Source organism: Dendropsophus ebraccatus, unplaced genomic scaffold (genome assembly GCF_027789765.1).
Source record: "Dendropsophus ebraccatus isolate aDenEbr1 unplaced genomic scaffold, aDenEbr1.pat pat_scaffold_1523_ctg1, whole genome shotgun sequence".
Lineage (NCBI taxonomy): Eukaryota > Metazoa > Chordata > Amphibia > Anura > Hylidae > Dendropsophus > Dendropsophus ebraccatus.
In genome coordinates, this window is record NW_027208945.1 from 10,979 (window position 1) to 29,075 (window position 18,097).

General features: G+C 41.5%; 1 protein-coding gene across 1 annotated transcript; it reads right to left on the reverse strand.

Annotated features, from left to right (window-relative positions):
• Nucleotides 1–111: 111 nt before the first annotated feature.
• On the reverse strand, nt 112–17,428 carry LOC138775315 (kelch-like protein 2). Its single transcript, XM_069955904.1, has 7 exons — nt 17,307–17,428; nt 15,011–15,208; nt 12,624–12,725; nt 12,404–12,532; nt 8,927–9,067; nt 3,921–4,064; nt 112–1,133 (listed from the first exon to the last, which is right to left on the reverse strand). Exons 1-7 carry the CDS (start codon nt 17,419–17,421, stop codon nt 1,105–1,107), a joined length of 858 nt encoding a protein of 285 aa, XP_069812005.1. The 5' UTR covers nt 17,422–17,428; the 3' UTR covers nt 112–1,104.
• Between the last annotated feature and the right edge of the window lie 669 nt (nt 17,429–18,097).

The following is an 18,097-nucleotide window of genomic DNA, read 5'->3' on the forward strand; positions in this document are numbered from 1 at the left end:
TATGGATTTCTCGGGACAACTGCCTCCCATTTTACCAATCATTATCTACCAATCAAAATAAAAACAGATTGAGATACAAACATTTTATTTAAAGAAATATGTTATCAAATGTAAGTACATTTGTGAGTGTTGTTAAAAAGGAAACCCATAATTGTTCATAGCAAAACAGATCTGGTAATAAACGCTTCCAGACACAGCTGATTTATGCTTTTTATGTAAAATAATTTACCTACACTGACAAATACTTAAATAAATCATGCATATTCACTTGATATCCACAAGCTTATTTGGAAAACTGAAAATCATCACCATGCTATAAAATTCCCTCATATAAATAAAGGAATTACAATGAAATTTGTGCAAATTTATACAAATCACATCATAAATAATTGATTCATAATTTATTTTTTCTATAAAAACATTTGGCAATGCTTTTTGTACAATCCCTTCCCAAATACCACTGACCAGGTCATGTGGCACTTTTTAAATATACTTATAAAAAATACTCAACAGTACTGGCAAATTTCCTAGGACTGTGCTAAATATAAATAGTGCAGTAACCCAACAGTTGGACCGCTTTGAAAAGCAGCAATTACAATTATACAGTACACGTATGCACAGACATACACACAGTTCAGATTTTATTCACATAGCTGAAAAAGCATCCTCGTATGTGAAAATATGACTCCTAACATTCTACCAATGTAGATTCCAAAAAGATATACTTCACTATAATGTTTAGTCCACTTCACCTCACCAAATACACATCACTTCAAATCCTTCTTTTTAATCACATCCTTTAGTCAACCGTGGTCAGCAAGAGCTGGATGGCATGAGAGCAGCTTTGTTAATTTTTTTTTGTCACAGTTGGGAAGAAAGAATTGTGTGAACAAATTTCACAAACCATATTAAAATCCAGACATCTGCTGCTCAGTACAGAAGAGCTCTGAGCAATACTTCAACCTAAGGTAATCTTCGGCGACTGCTGCGCTTTACTGCAGACGAAAAGCCTTTAATTTCCTCTGCCACAGCTTGTCGTCACAAGCAAGGAAGTAATGCCACACTTCACTTTATAACACTGCTTTCTGAAGACAAAAGCTCAGATCATAATGGCTTATCAATAACTGTAACACCTAGAGAAAAGAGAAGACACAAGCAATATAGTAAAGGGTAATGTATTTCTCATCATGGATGTATTGACATAAAGGATAAAAGTGGAATAGTGCAATATTAAAATGTTGACTTTCCAGCCCAAATCTTAATGAATACATATTGTAGAGGCACTTTACAAGCTGAGTGAAAAATCATTTATGGGATTTTATGAAGAAATTTTAATTTGAAACGTCTGACATTTAAGTAATGTCAATTGTAACTACAGTTTTTATTTCTGTTTCGTGTCAACACAAGAATAGATCCACTATAAATGTCTCTATTATTTCTATGAATTTACACCAGGGGCTCCACGAACCTTGTTCGCAATGTCTGTGCAGCCTTTGCTTTAAAAGTGTAAAATAAACGTAAACGTGTGTGTGTGTGTGTATGTCTATATATATATTATAATATAAATATAATATAAATATATATATATCTCCACGCTCACCGGTGTCTTCCTGGCTTCTCCCCGCAGCCGCCAATGCAACTATAGAGCTGATGTCTGAAGTAACAGGCTGCTCAGCAAATTACTGCCAGCAGCCACTGATTGGCTGAGCGGCCTGTCACTTCGAAGACCGGCTCTGAAGTTGCATCGGCTACTGCAGGGCAAAGTCAGGAAGACTTTACTATTTTCTTTACACAGTCATCAGCCGACGGTCACACATCGGTACGTGAAGCAGCGATGTGTGGCCGATGGCTGATGATTTTAGGTCAGGATCAAAAGATATCATCCAATGATTGCTGTCATCGGCTGATCGTTGTCTTTATTAGACAGAGCGATAATCCGCTGAATTGGCCTGATTCGGCACATTATTGCTCTGTGTAATATGACCCTTACCGCTCTATTCCTATGTCCTTCTGTGTATAAATATGTGATTCTTTAGTTGTTGTGTTACACCATGTCTGATGAAGAGACCATGTAGCCTTGAAAGCTCACATTGTGTCACCTTTTCCAGTTAGCAAATAAATCGTATTGGCTACAGAGAACTTTTTTCATCTTCAATTTTTATGCTTAATTCAGTTTTCAAGCATAAATTCAACAGTAAAAGGTGGTCATGCAAGACCCCAAGTCGTGTTATCTTGGGCCTCCTGGGCTTGGACAAATCCTACTTGGTCGGTGTGGATAAGGGTGGGCCAGTCTGTTTGCTAATGTTTTGGGGGAAAAATGATGACGATAATTAAGGAGATTGATATGTACTTGGAGATCATATATGAGAGGGGTCTTTTCCCTGGTTTGGCCAGTATGCTTATATGTGCTTCCAAGACAGTAAGTTGTAATCAGTTAAACACCTACAGGACGGGTGTAGGTTAGGCACTAAAACATTTATAGGCTATGTTCACACTATATATATTTGAGGCTGTATGTTTGAGGCTGTATAGCAACCAAAACAAGGAGTGGATTGAAAACACAGAAAGTGTGCTCTGTTCACATAATGTTGTAATTGAGTGGATGGACGTCATTTAATGGCAAATATGTGCTGTTATTTTAAAACAACGGCTGTTGTATTGAAATAATGGAAGTTATTTACCGTTATATGGCGGCCATCCACTCAATTTCAACATTGTGTGGACAGATCCTTTCTGTGTTTTCAATCCACTCCTGGTTTTGGTTGCTATGAACACCTGACATGAGCACCAAATACAGCCTCAAATATACATAGTGTGAACCCAGCCATAAAATGCAAAAGACTATCCATCAGACCCTAGACTTTTACCTGTAGGGGTATCTTTAATAACAGGTTCTATCTCCTGATCAGCCACGTCCTCCTCAAGATTATATATTTTATCCAAGGTCAGGGTAACACAGTTCTTATTACTTCTATCCACTAGCTTACACAGTACACAGACGTTTTGCTTTTATTCCCCAAATCAGTGGTGGACCACAAAAACAAAAGCCAACTCAAATTGTGTTACCTATTATCACTTTATGATTATCACTATATTAAATTTGACTTTAGAAAGTGCCTTAAAGCAATGCAACAAAAATGTACCTATGAGCTATGTGAAAATCTGGCCACATTTCAAAATGTTAATTTAAAGAGACACTGTCAGGAGTTATTTGCTAAACTAGTGACAGAGAAAGTGAACAGAATAGTGTATCACTTATATTGTTTTCTGCAGCCGATTCAGAGATATCCTTTTGAATAACAATCACTGCATACTCATCCTCTCCATTATGTGTGCGTGCTCAGTAGTCCTTGATATTCATAAGCAACAGCCCACTCTGCCCACTGGCCGCTGACTGGCAGTTGTCCATCTATACTGTGTATTGGTAGAAAGCCGTAAATCAGCAGCCGGAGCACAAAGGAGTGGCACAAAGCCCATTCTCCTGCATATCAGAAGAATGGTTGAACAGAATGATGTAAATAATATACCGATCTGTTCTGCATTTCTGTCAGTAGTTTATGCTGCACTTATTTAATGCAGCATAAAGCTAGTTACAGATTCCCTTAAACATCTGTCGCTAAGATTTTGATCTAATTTTTATTTTGTTAGAGATTTTTCTTTACTCAGATAACAGCAATGCTTCTTTTTTTTCCTAAATGGCTGAAACCAAAGTATTCCGTGCATTGATTGGCCATCATATGAGTTTTATAATAAATATATTCTTTAAGGAGATGTCTCCCTATACATTCCAGTAAAATAATGCAATATAGGCTGATTGCTACATGTTTCAAATATCACAAATGTCTGGTAACAACAGAGAGGCCAAAGTTCTTTAGACTGTGTAAAGTACAGCTTCCTTACATAAACAGAGTTTTATTTACCTGCATAACTTCTCCCTGTGCTCATACAAGATGGTAAAAGTGTCCATTTGTCAGTCGATGGGTTATAATACTCCACTGATGCCAAATTACATGACCCGTCATCACCTCCAACAACATATAACATGCCGTCAACAGCACACACACCTAATTTATTAAACATAAAAACAGTCAAAATAGATTAACATTGCAAATAAGGTCCAGCAAAGTGTTAAAGGTTGCAAGAACCTGTTCACTTGTGGTACTTATTAGGGATGGTCCAAACCCTCCGAGGTTCGGGTTCGTATGAGGGCATCAGATTCCCGCTGTCTGCCCGCTCCGGTGGATACAGCGGGAGGACCGCCTGGAAAACTGGGATACAGCCTATGGCTATGGCTGTATCCCAGTTTTCCAGGCGGTCCTCCCACTGGATCCGCCTGCTGCACGGAGCGGGCAGACAGCGGGAATCATTACCGAGAGTTCGGACCATCCCTAGTACTTATGGATTCTCCTTGTTTTTTCCACAAAGACAACTGGCAAAAGAAAAGAGCCTACTGAATGCAGATTTCGACTACTTTAAAGTATGTGCAATAAAAATATAAATGGGATATACATAGGATTTTTTTATATTGTGGATTTTTATTCACTTTTTTACGTATTTACAGTCATGGCCAAAAGTTTTGAGAATGATACAAATATTAATTCTTACAAAGTCTACTGCTTCAGTTTTTAAAATGGCAATTTGCATATACTCCAGAATGTTATAGAGTGATCAGCTTAAAAAGAGGACCTGTCACCCCCGTGCCAAGGTAACAGGCTCCTGACTCCCCGTTAGAGCCCCCTATACTCACGTGATCCCGCCGGGTCCAGCTTCCTGAGCCGGTTGGGTCCCGGAGATATCAGCGCCCGAAGCCCGGCGCGCGCGCTGACAGGGGAGTCAGACGCTCATAGAGAATGACGGAGCATCGGACTCCCCATTCATTCTCTATGGGCGTCTGACTCTGCTGTCAGCGCGCGCGCCGGGCTTTGGGAGCTGAAATCTCCGTGACCCGAGCGGCTCAGGAAGCGGGATCACGTGAGTATAGGGGGCTCTAACGGGGGGTCGGGAGCCTGTCACCCCGGCACGGGGGGTGACAGGTCTCCCTTAACAGCAATTACTTGCAAAGTCAATATTTGTCTAGAAAATTAACTTTATTCCCCCAAAACACATTTCAAAATCATTGCAGCCCTGCCTCAAAAGGACCAGCTAACATCATTTCAGTGATTGCTCCATTAACACAGGTGTGGGTGTTGATGAGGACAGGGCTGGAAAAACAATCTGTCATGATTAAGTAAGAATGACACCACTGGACACTTTAAAAGGAGGCTGGTGCTTGGAATCATTGTTTCTCTTCTGTTAACCATGGTTATCACTAAGAAACACGTGCAGTCATCATTGCACTGCAAAAAATGGCCTAACAGGGAAGAGTATTGCAGCTAGAAAGATTGCACCTCAGTCAACAATCTATCGCATCATCAAGAACTTCAAGGAGAGAGGTTCCGTTGTTGCCAAAAAGGCTCCAGGGCGCCCAAGAAAGACCAGCAAGCGCCAGGACCGTCTCTTAAAAAGTGTTTCAGCTGCAGGATCGGGCTACCAGCAGTGCAGAGCTTGCTCAGGAATGGCAGCAGGCAGATGTGAGTTTATCTGCACGCACTGTGAGACAGAGACTTCTGGAGCAAGGCCTGGTCTCAAGGAGGGCAGCAAAGAAGCCACATCTCTTTAGAAAAAACATTAGGGACAGACTGATATTCTGCAAAAGGTACAGGGAGTGGACTGCTGAGGACTGGGGTAAAGTCATTTTCTCTGATGAATTCCCCTTTCCGATTGTTTGGGACATCTGGAAAAAAAGCTTATTTGGAGAAGACGAAAAGACGACTACCACCAGTCTTGTCTCATGCCAACTGTAAAGCATCCTGAAAGCATTCGTGTGGGCTTGCTTCACAGCCAAGGGAACCGGCTCTCTCACAGTCTTGCCTAAAACATAGCCATGAATAAAGATTGGTACCAAGAGCAACTTCTCCCAACCGTCCAAAAGCAGTTGGGCGATCAACAATGCCTTTTCCAGCATGATGAAGCACCTTGCAATAAAGCAAAGGTGATAACTAAATGGCTCAGGGAACAAAACAGAGATTTTGGGTACCTGGCCTGGAAACTCCCCAGATCTTTAATCCCATTGAGAACTTGTAGTCAATCATCAAGATACGGGTGGACAAACAAAAACCAACAAATTCTGACAAAATGCAAGCATTGATTGTGCAAGAATGGACTGCTATCAGTCGGGGAATTAGTCCGGAAGTTCAATTGAGAGCATGCCAGGGAGAATTGCAGAGGTCCTGAAGAAGAAGGGTCAACACGGCAAATATTGACTTGCTGCATTAACTCATTCTAACTGTCAATATAAGCTTTTTTTGCTCATAATATGATTGCAATTATATTTCTGTATGCGATAAAAACATCTGACAAACACACATAAGAACCAGAGGGCAGCTGATCATTTGAAAATATAATATTTGTGTCATTCTTAAAACTTTTGGCCATGACTGTTTACTGTGGCTATGAATTTTACTGATCGCTTAGAGCTGACAAGACAGCATAAACCCACATTTATATGACATGTTATTAGCTTCTTATACAAGTGGCTGTAGTATGTGTGTCCCCAGGGTAAGGAAAATAGATTTTAAAATCCTTTGCCTTAAGCACTTTACAGCACCAGCATTAAAGTGACTCTGTACCCACAATCTGACCCCCCCCAAACCGCTTGTACCTTCAGATAGCTGCTTTTAATCCAAGATCTGTCCTGGGGTCTGTTCGGCAGGTGATGCAGTTATTGTGCTAAAAATTTACTTTCCTACAATCCTACAGCGCTGTGTCTAACGGCCGGGGCTTACATTTGTATATGCATTAGGCTGGCACACCCTCTCTGTCCCTCCTCCCCGCCCTCCTCATCATTAGGAATGCTCCAGGCAGATTGCTTCCTATTCCCTACCTGTGTGTATAATGAACATGGGCTGGATCATTAATACACCTGTGCAAAGCTCAAACAGCAGTAAATGTTCCTGGATCATTCCTAATGATGAGGAGGGTGGGGAGGAAGGACGGAGAGGTGGTGCCAGCCTAATGCATATACAAATGTAAGCCCCGGCTGTTAGACATAGTGCTGGAGGATTAAAAGTTGTTTTTAGGAGAACTGCATCACCTGCCAAACGGACCCCAGGGCAGATCTTGGATTAAAAGCAGCTATCCAAAGGTACAAGTGGTTTGGGGGGAAAAGATTGTGGGTAGAGAGTCGCTTTAAAGCAACTCTTGGAAAGTATTGTTTCTTACCTTTCAAGAGCTGCTGCAAAAGCATCTTATCCATTCAACTTGAATCTGCACTCTACTGATAGGGAGCAAAAACTCCAAAAGAGTGCCATCTCCAGATGAGATGTCTCTGGCAGAATCTCTACACCTCTCAAAGCTCTATTATAGCTTAGACACTGGCCTACAGGTTAGCTACCTATAGGAAGGGGTCTTTCATTTGAAGAGGAGCTACTTTGCACACTTTTTTCAAGAAACTTTGCCTGTAGAACTTTCTAAACTGCCTGTGGTCTCCACAAGGATAAACAGTAACTTCCATAATATAGAAAAAATGATCTTAAAATGTGGCTTCTTGTTCACTTCAGATTCAAAACATTTCTGAAAATGTAATTTTATAAAATAGTAATTTGTTTTAGTATGAAAGTTTATAAAATAAATTGTATCTAGCAGCTTAAAATGAATGCAAATTTTATTAAATTTGGTGCACTTTTTTTTTTTTTTTTTTTAGAAGAGTGTAAGAAACAACAGTCTTAATAAATGTAGGCACTGGTGTTCATTTGAACCTGCTTTTCCACATGACCAAAAGCGATATGAGAACTCCCAATATGTAATGGAGAAGTCTGGCGAAAATTTTTATTAAAGTATTGTATTGCCCCCCAGAAGTTATACAAATCACCGATATACACTTATTACGGGAAATGCACATAAAAGTGCTTTTTCCCCTGCACTTACTACTGCATCAAGGCTTCACTTCCTAGATAAAACAATGATGTCACGACCCGAATCCCAGAGCAGTGTGGGCTGTGGCTGCTGGAGAGGATGATGGCAGGGGGATGCTCAGTGTCCCTCCAGTGCCCTGTGTCCCTCAGTGTCCCCCTGCCATCATCCTCTCCAGCAGCCAGAGCCCGCACAGCTCTGGGAGTCCGGTCGTGACATCACCATGTTATCCAGGAAGTAAAGTCTTGATGCAGTAGTAAGTGCAGGGAAAAGTGTATATTGGTGATTTGTATAACTTTTGGGGGGGTAATACAATACTTAAAGGAGAAGTCTGGCAAAAATGTTGCATGTTCAATAGAAGTCACCTTGCTGACAGGCAATTACCCAGCAATCTTCAAACTTAAAGAGTAAAGTAAACAATGCTCTATGCATCACAAACAATATACAGCAGTAGATAAGAGTGGTCAGGAAAGTGAGCTGTGACACGATTCTCACACTAATAGGCTCCTTTTGATGCCACTGTACTGATGTACTATTTAGGCTTGGCTAACAAAATGGCGCAAGAAGGTATGGTGATTTTCCATGTGACTTCTCTCCACATTTTTTTTTTTTTAGACACAGTAACTTGGAGACTGAAATGTAGCCAGAGATTAGATGACCATTCTGGTTAGGGATGGTCCGAACCTGCCGAGGTTCGGGTTCGAATGAACTCGAACGCTCGGCATCAGATTCCCGCTGTCTGCCCGCTCCGTGCAGCAGGGAGGACCGCCTGGAAAACTGGGATACAGCCTATGGTTATGGCTGCATCCCAGTTTTCCAGGCGGTCCTCCCGCTGTATCCACCCTCTCAACGGAGCGGGCAGACAGCGGGAATCATTTCTAAGAGTTCGGGTTCATACGAACCCGAACCGAAACAGGTTCGGACCATCCCTAATTCTGGTGTTTTTCTTTTTTATGTAGCACGGCAAGAAACATACCTGCATTTCTCCGGCACATATTCATGTCGGCAACTTGCTTCCACAGATTAGTAGAGGGGTCAAAGACTTCAACACTTTTTCTAACTAATGGACCGTCATGGCCTCCAACTGCATACAGCAATCCATTTAACACTCCCACACCTACAAACAATATTAATGAAATGATGATGTCTTCATAGTTTGTCTGTAACCATGCACATGCAATCTATGGTATGTACATCATATGATGGAGGCTCAGATCAACAAGCCATTATAATCATAAAGGGTAGAGATGAGCGAACCGGGTTCGGCTTCGAGTCGATCCGAACCCGAACGTTCGGTATTTGATTAGCTGGGGCTGCTGAACTTTGATAAAGCTCTAAGGTTGTCTGGAAAACATGGATACAGCCAATGACTATATCCATGATTTCCACATAGCCTTAGGGCTTTATCCAAGTTCAGCAGCCACCGCTAATCAAATGCCGAAAGTTCGGGTTCGGATCGACTCGAGCATGCTCGAGGTTCGCTCATCTCTAATAACATTTACATATACTCATCTCCACCTACCATCCTACCTGTGCTCTGCGTTCTGCTAATGACCTTACACTAACCTCTTCCATAATCAGAACCTCTCATTCCCACCTCCAAGAGTTCTCTCGTGCAACACCAGTTCTCTGGAACTCCCTACCCAAAGAGCTCAGACTAATTTCCAACATCCCCAGTTTCAAGCGTTCCCTGAAGACTCATCTCTTCATTTGCACTTATAACCTTTCCTAATCTTGTCTCCCTCTCTGCTATCCCTTCTGCATCCTCTCTATAACCACTTTTGTGCCAGCTACTTTGTACTTGCTACCTTAGCTCAGAAAATGGCGTGTGACTGGCTCGCTCAATCACCTATAGGCATTTTGAGATTCTATGTACAATGACTGGAACATTGACAAATAAAGCCCTTGTTGCCTCTTGTGTCACCAGTCATCCTAGTCTATACACTCTTGAGAGCAGGTCTCTAATTCTGTATCTTTAATTTTATTTTAATTTATTAATTGTATAATTTAATATAAATTATAACCTGTATTGTATTTATATATTTAAATAAGCCCTGCGGAATCTGTTGGCGCTATACAAATAAATATTATTATTATTGTTATTATATATACTGTGCTTGCTGCAGATCTCATGCTGTAAATGTGTTCAATCATTTAGTTAAATTAATTTATTCAGAATTAAATTCACAATATCAAATCTGTGGTAAACCCTGTATGTACCCCAAGAGAGGTATACTAATTTCAAACATGCAGTATGACAGATATCTGAGACAGGTGCCACTCTGATTCCACAACTTTTAATTACTAATATGAGAATTAAAATGAGTGTGTAAAACATCTGCTCATCTCTTGGGCTACCATGACCAAGCCAGAAAGACCTGGGGACTCCCATTCTACCAACAGATGCGGGTTCCACCATAAAAATGTATGACATACAGTATCTGCATATTTGAGATGGGAATACTCATTTTATCTGCTTTGGAGTCTACTGGTCATACACACACTGTGCATACCTGTTGTAAATACTTCAGAGAGTTTTGTGTGCGATATACACCAACTTACTTTATACTCAGTGTTACTTTCAGGCTACTCTATTTTTAAAGTGAACTATACACTGATGAGCTGGCTCTATTCCACAGGGTGATATCCCCCCCTTATATATGGCAGATAATCACTCTGCAAAATAGGACCTTAAAGGTGTACTCCAGGAGAAAAAAAAAGCACAGACACACACAGCTAATATACTTAGCATACCTCCGGTGACAATCGCTGCTTAAATCTCCCGTTATCCTCCGATCTCCCTCACTTCCAGGTTGCAGAGCAGTGAATGGGAGAGAAAGGGCTGCTGTCCTGTCCTCTTTTCCCGGGCGCCATCTTGGGTCGATGTCATCACAGCAGGGCTGAGCAAGCTGGAAGCCATTTGGTGCGCTCCAGCCAATGAAAAGGCTGCTGGTGCCCAAGTGCACCAGCAGCCTTTTCCTCTCCCATTCACTGCTGTGGAAGACAGCAAAGAGGAATAAGACCAGGCCCGCCCCCTGCTCTGATGACATCGACCCAAGATGGCGCCTGGGAGAAGAGGACAGGGTCCACAATTATTGGGTATGTATACTTTATTTAACTTCGGGGGGGGGGACAGACAGGGCCAGATAGCTTATTGACACACATTACAAAAGTATAACTTCGTAATGTGTGGTAATTAAGTGTAAAAGTAAATTGCCGGAGTACTCTTTTAAGGTATTAATATCAGATGAATAAACGAGAAGTCCAGCAAATTTTTTTATTAAAGTATTGTACTGCCCCCCAGAAGTTATACAAATCACCAATATACACTTATTACAGGAAATGCTTATAAAGTGCTTTTATCCCTTCACTTACTACTGCATCAAGGCTTCACTTCCTGGATAACATGGTGATGTCACGACCCGACTCCCAGAGCTGTGCGGGCTGTGGCTGCTGGAGAGGATGATGGCAGAGGGACACTGAGGGACACAGGCCACTGGAGGGACACTAAGCATCCCCCTGCCATCATCCTCTCCAGCAGCCACAGCCCGCACAGCTCTGGGAGTTGGGTTGTGACATCACCATTTTATCCAGGAAGTGAAGCCTTGATGTAGTAGTAAGTACAGGGAAAAAAAACACTTTTCAAGCATTTCCCATAATAAGTGTATAGTGGTAATTTGTATAACTTTTATTTATTTATTTTTTTATCTTTTTTTTTTTTTTTTTGGGGGGGGGGGGGTCTGGTGTTTATGTCATTCACCCTAAGGTATGTTCTTCAAGCGACAGGCAACATGGATTGCCAACCCGGGATCAGCATCAATGAAGCCCGGCCGCGATGGGGGGACGATCTGTTCACTAGACACCAGTAATCGGCTTTTGAAAGCATCTAAATGCAGCTGTCAGCGTGGTGGTTCAGAGCAGGGCCCTTCTGAACCCCTCCTAGCAGCGTAATGACGTACCAGATACATTGTGACTTCTTTACACAGGTGTTAAGAGTAAATTTTGCAGTTTTATTTTATTTTATATCATACGTCATGGTGCTCGTTCCAGTAAAAAGTGATCTTTTATCATCTGTGGCTACCTGGGCAAGGCTTCATTGCTGAAGCGGCACTTCTCCCTGCGCACATCGCGCCTGTGACATCATTGCATAGGCCTTGCCCCCTCAGCGGCCATTAGTATGGCCTGACTTAGAGGGGTGGGGCCTGGACCTTTAGGTTGGCCTGTTCCAATGGCCATTGAGGACCGTTGAGCCCCCCCCCAGGAAGCACAATCCATAGATGATAAAAGATCACTTTTTACTGGAACAAGCACTATGATATAAAATAAGGTACGAAAACTGCTTTACACCTGTGTAGCGAAGTCATAATGCAAAAAGGGGCTGACAGTGCCACTTTAAACATGTGCAGATACATTTTCTGTAAGTATAAACTCCTTCTACATCTACTTTTCATACCTGCTCCACTCCTTCGTGTGCCCATTTCGGATATGTAACTCCATTCATTTGTACTAGGGTTATAACATTCAACTGTGCTAAGACACTGTCGTGATGCCCCATCATAACCTCCAACAGCATATAGCATACCTGGAAAGTACAGAAATGCATAACATTAAAGCATTAGTGAAATCTCAATATATTGTTTCTGAAAGTACTAACCAGAATTTACAGAACTCACCTCCGACAACACCAACTCCAACACTACTTCTTCTAGTGTTCATTGGTGCTACATGAAACCATTCATTTGCCTTCACATTATAAGCTTCAACAGTCGCCAGACCTACAAACACATATTAGAGTCATATCCCCTTCATGAGCTTACACTAAGTAAATCAGAGTAGTAAATGCTACCGAAATATCATGATATTATATAATCTGCACGTGCCACATTATGTATTAGCTTAAATTTTATCACTAGAATGGTGATCCACATACTGTACAAGCATCATGCAGAACCATGATTAAGGACCAAGTGGTCCGAAATGCATTTTTTTTTACCACAGTTGGGACACGGTATATATAAGTGATTACAATATTACACTATGTTTCAAACTATTATGGCATTTTTGCTTGTTTTCCCTAAATCCCTGATGGCGAACCTATGACGGTGCTGACACGCGTAGCCATGTTCACTGACACACGGCCACATGCCAGCTCCAGCACAGCCCCAGCAGCGCCGATATAACAGTAGATAGGCCGTACCCTTGCCTGACCCCACCACGTATTCCCCGCCCCACGTACCACCCAGATGTCACCTGGCACACGACCATTGACAGCCCACGGTGTTCTAATCCACAGTGTGTGCTGTGAGGGATGGGGGTTACGAGGGTAGTGTGTGTGTGTGTGTGTGAGGGGTCTAGGGATGGGTAAGGTGGGGATGGGGGTCATGTGGGGTTGTGTGTGTGTGGGGGGGGGGAGGGGCAGCAGGGTGGAGGTGTGTGTGGGAATGGGGGTCAGGTGGGGAAGTGTTTATGTGGGGATCACAAAATTATAGTGTTTTTTTCCCTGAAGTTACACACCATCCAAAATTATACTTGTTTTTTTTGCCGAATGTTGAAACACCAAGCTCAAAAGGTTGCCCATCAACCTTTAAATAAATAAAAAAATGTTATATTTACAGATCAAGTTACAAGTTGCTGATAATACGAGCTCTTCTTTCAGAGGACTTTAAGGACTTTTTTATCCATTGAACTTGTATTTCCTTTGAGGATGCCAGTGTTGCTGGTGTTTTGAAGTACATTGATGGCCACTCTCATTTGTCTTTCTCTAAAGGATGCTCAACATGTCCTCAACAGGATTGAGGCCAGGAAGTGATAATGGCCAAATCATTATTTTTTCTCACTTTATACCCTATGTGCTCCGGCTAGAGGATCCGTGCCACGATTCTCCCCTGGATCGCCTCACGGATCGTGTGAATAAGCCCTTACACTCTATAAAGCTATACACACTGCTGCTATAATGTGCCTGCACTCACACTCAGCTATACGCACTGCTGCTATAATGTGCCTGCACTCACACTCACCTATACACACTGCTGCTATAATGTGCCTGCACTTACACTCAGCTATACACACTGCGGTATATAAAGTTTCTGTCACTGTCCACCTGCACAGCTCTGTGATTCTCCTTTCCTGATTGGTCCATGCTGGACACATTCCCCTTACCCATTGCTGTCATGTGACCACAAAGACCTCTGACAGCAGCCCTGCTTCTCTATTCTAGCCTGTTGTACTACACTACTGCATTTTGGGGATCTGCAGTTCCATCCTGTATCTACAAACTGCAGCTGTTTTCAGGTTTATGCAGTTACTATACATTATACACCACATGCTGCTTGCTACACTGTACAGTAACTTTTAATAGGACACATCCAGCTGTTTCTAAATGTTTGTTTTACATGTTATTCATAATAATAAATCATTATTTTTGGGGTGTGGAACCAACTGTCTGCATATCAGTGATTTCTTTTAGGAAAATTTGCTTTGGTTTAAGAGTGGATTTGGATTACAAACACATTCCCGGAACGAATTATGCTTGTAATCCAAGGCACCACTGTACTTTTTTTTTTATATTTTTGTTTTTAACATATAAAGGTGCTTTATTACTTAAAATAAATAAATCTTGTTTTGTACATGTACACTTTGGCTGCCATGACCTTGTCTACTGATTTATACAAATATCCTCAAAAACATTTACTATTGCAAATTTGTTGCCATTTTGTGGATAATGGGATAATGACTTAGAAGTCGTAATGTGGAAAAGAGGGCCTGTGTATGTCAGAATTAGAGTAAAATTTTGGTTTAATGTTAATCTAATGGTTATCATTAAATTTAACCAAATTTGTCTAGTTTTAAGTATTAGATTATATTAGTAAATCTGCCCCACTATATCACATGTACTAAGATTTTGTATGCTTGGAGCATATTTTTTTATAATAAAGGAAACACAATTACATAACAGTTATGAACATTGCTGATAACATATAGAGAAGCAAAAAATAGGTTAAACATTTTAAAAAGTTATGACTGCACTGCTAATAAGGTAACATGCCCCGTAAATTCATACCTGTACTGCCATCAAATCCTCCAACAGCATACAGAAGTCCATTGAGGACTGCAGCCCCTAGAGTACTTCTCCTGTCTTGCATGTTTGCCACACTTATCCATTGGTCCTTCACTGGGTCATAGGAATCCACTGTGCGAACTCTGAGAGATCCATTAAATCCACCAACAGCAAACACATGTCCATTCATATACACCACACCTATATAAAAAAAAAAAAAATCAATACTGCTTTTTATTTTCTATTGCATCTTCAACTTGTATAACTCTTGCAACGTATTAAGCAAATGGTATATCATGCATATTTTTAATATACAGGCTTGGTTGTTTTGCACCTTTTTGTGCCCTTAATGGGTCTAAACCACAGAAAGAGGTGCAAATCTTCATATTGTATAGGCTTTTTGTCTCAAAGCAAATCTTTACCCACAATGTGACCCTCAAAACCACTTGTACCTTCAAGATAGCTGCTTTTAATCCAAAATCTGTCCTGGGGTCCGTTTGGCAGGGGATCCAGTTATTGTCCTAAAAAACAACTTTTCATTAGGCTGGCACAACCTCTCTGTCCCTCCTCCCCGCCCTCCTCATCATTAGGAATGCTCCAGGCAGATTGTCTCCTATTCCTCACCTGTGTTAGCCTGGCACATGGGCTGGATCATTAAGGCACCTGTGCAATGTTCAGCAAGAAGAAAATGTCCCAGTGGCATTCCTAATGATGAAGGGGGTGGGAAGGAGGGACGGAGGGGTGGTGCAAAGTTAGGGCACAGATATACTAAGCCACGCCCGTTTGGCATGGGCTGCAGGTTTAAAAGTTGTTTTTTAGGACAAAAACTGTATCACCTGCCGAACGGACCCCAGGACAGATTTTGGATTAAAAGCAGCTTTAAGTTTCTTTGTTAAAAAAACAGAAGTGCAGCATAACACACCTAGAAAGAATGTTTAACCCCCAAGGGCCCAGGAATTATTGAATCTGCATTTTTTCCTCTTTTTCCTTCTAAGAGCCATAACTTTTTTTTCTAGCTTTTCTATTTGCAGAACCAAATGTACTTTGTGGGTGCTAATACACACGAACGATGCGCAGCAGATGATCCTCAGCAGATTTGATGGTGCAGATTTGATGCTGTGTTCAGTTATTTATACCAAATCTGCTGTGTATATCTGCAACAGAAAATTCACTGCGATACGGTGTGTGTGAAAGACAAATTGTTTAATTATTGGGATTAAAATAGTACTCCAGTGAAAAAAATTGTTTTCAAATCAACTGGTATCAGAAGGTTATACAGGTTTCTAAATTACAGCTATTTAAAAATCTCAAGCCTTTCAGTACATATCAGATCATGTCCTGCAGGAAGTGTAGTATTCTCTCCAGTCTGACACCATGCTCTCTGCTGCAGGGAAGACAGGGAATGCCCACAGCAGGAAAGGATTTCTATGACAATTTGCTACTGTCTGGACAGTTCCTGACATGGACAGAGGTGGCAGCAGAGAGAACTGAAAGAATACACCACTTCCTGCAGGATATACAGCAGCTGATAAGTACCTAAAGGGAACCAATCACGCTAAAAACGGCCATAAAGCTAAGGAAATGTGCTGATACATCACCCAGCATGCTTCCCAAACTTACCCCTGTACCCTGCGTACCATGTACATATAAACCGCAAAGTCAGTTTAATTATGTGTTGAGAAGAACTGCATGCTGACGTCACCCGTGGGAGACGGCATTGCATGTCTGCCGCGCCGACGGCTTTAATATGCTGCGCATGCGTAGTACAGCCGCCCCCCTCCAGGTGACGTCAGCATGCAGTTCTTTTCAACACAACCGAAGGGGCGTGATAACAGCGCCGGAGCCAGCCCAGAACCGTGACTACTTGAACAAGCCACTCGCCCACCATGACTACTTGAACAAGCCACCCACCCACCATGACTACTTAGCAGGTAATTTACATACAGTGCAGGAGATAATTAAACTAACTTTGCAGTTTATATGTACCTGGTATGCATGGTACAGGGGTATGTTTGGGAAGCGTGCTGGGTGATGTACAAGCACGTTTCCTTAGCTTTATGGCCGTTTTTTAGCGTGAATGGTTCCTTTAAAGACTTGAAATTTTTAAATATCAGTAATTAAAGAGGACTTGTGACATCCTCTGAAAATCCGCTTGTGTCATTAAAATCCAGTGTCATTAGTTAATCCTATCATGCTATTGAGTCTAGAGACCATGTAGGTAACCCAATCAGCTTCATGGTACCCTTTAAGCGATGTCTAGGTTCATTGGAGGGGGGAAGCAGCATTAAGGTGAACAAACCTGATCTACATCTCCTTGACGGCAGTTCAGCCACTTGGTGCCACTGTTCCTCTTTGAAATCATAGCACTCCACACTGCGGATTGCCTTGGGAGCCTGGCCTCCAACCACAACCATTAACTGCGGAGGAAGAATAGAATTCAGTTAGAAACTCCCATTTTCTTGCTAACATGCCAGCATAACTACATACAGCCAACTAATGCTTGCTTACATGCTTTCACAAGTGCTACTTTATATCCATTAACATACAATATTTTGATTGGTAACAATTTTTAAGCACCACTACATACAAAAGTTCATCTGCACTTATCTACAGATGAGATTCAAGAAGATTCCTCACTATTTGGCGAATTTTACTACATTAGTATGACATCAGTGCCCTCCTGTGGAGACTCATGAATTAGACAAGGTCTGCACTGATTTAGTCACGCTACACATAGATCACAGAGAGTTGCACATAATGTCAGTGATAAACATTGTTAATGTATTTTTAGTTGCACATGCCACCACTGACCTCAATGCAAGTAGAAGGCAACTGTAACTTACTTGCAACTTGTCTGCAATTTGGCTATTTTCATAACAGCCAAATCACAATTGTAATAAAGTTGACAGAAAGTTAAACAAGTCACAAAAATATTATGGTCATGCATGTTGCTGTACAGCCCAAGCCTTGTGATGACCAGAGTATTAAGGCCATTGGAAAGATCTACATATTCCACAGTTCAAACTACAGCCTTGATCTGTTCACCTTATTACAGATACAGAGGCTACGATAAACTAAAACCATAAAATC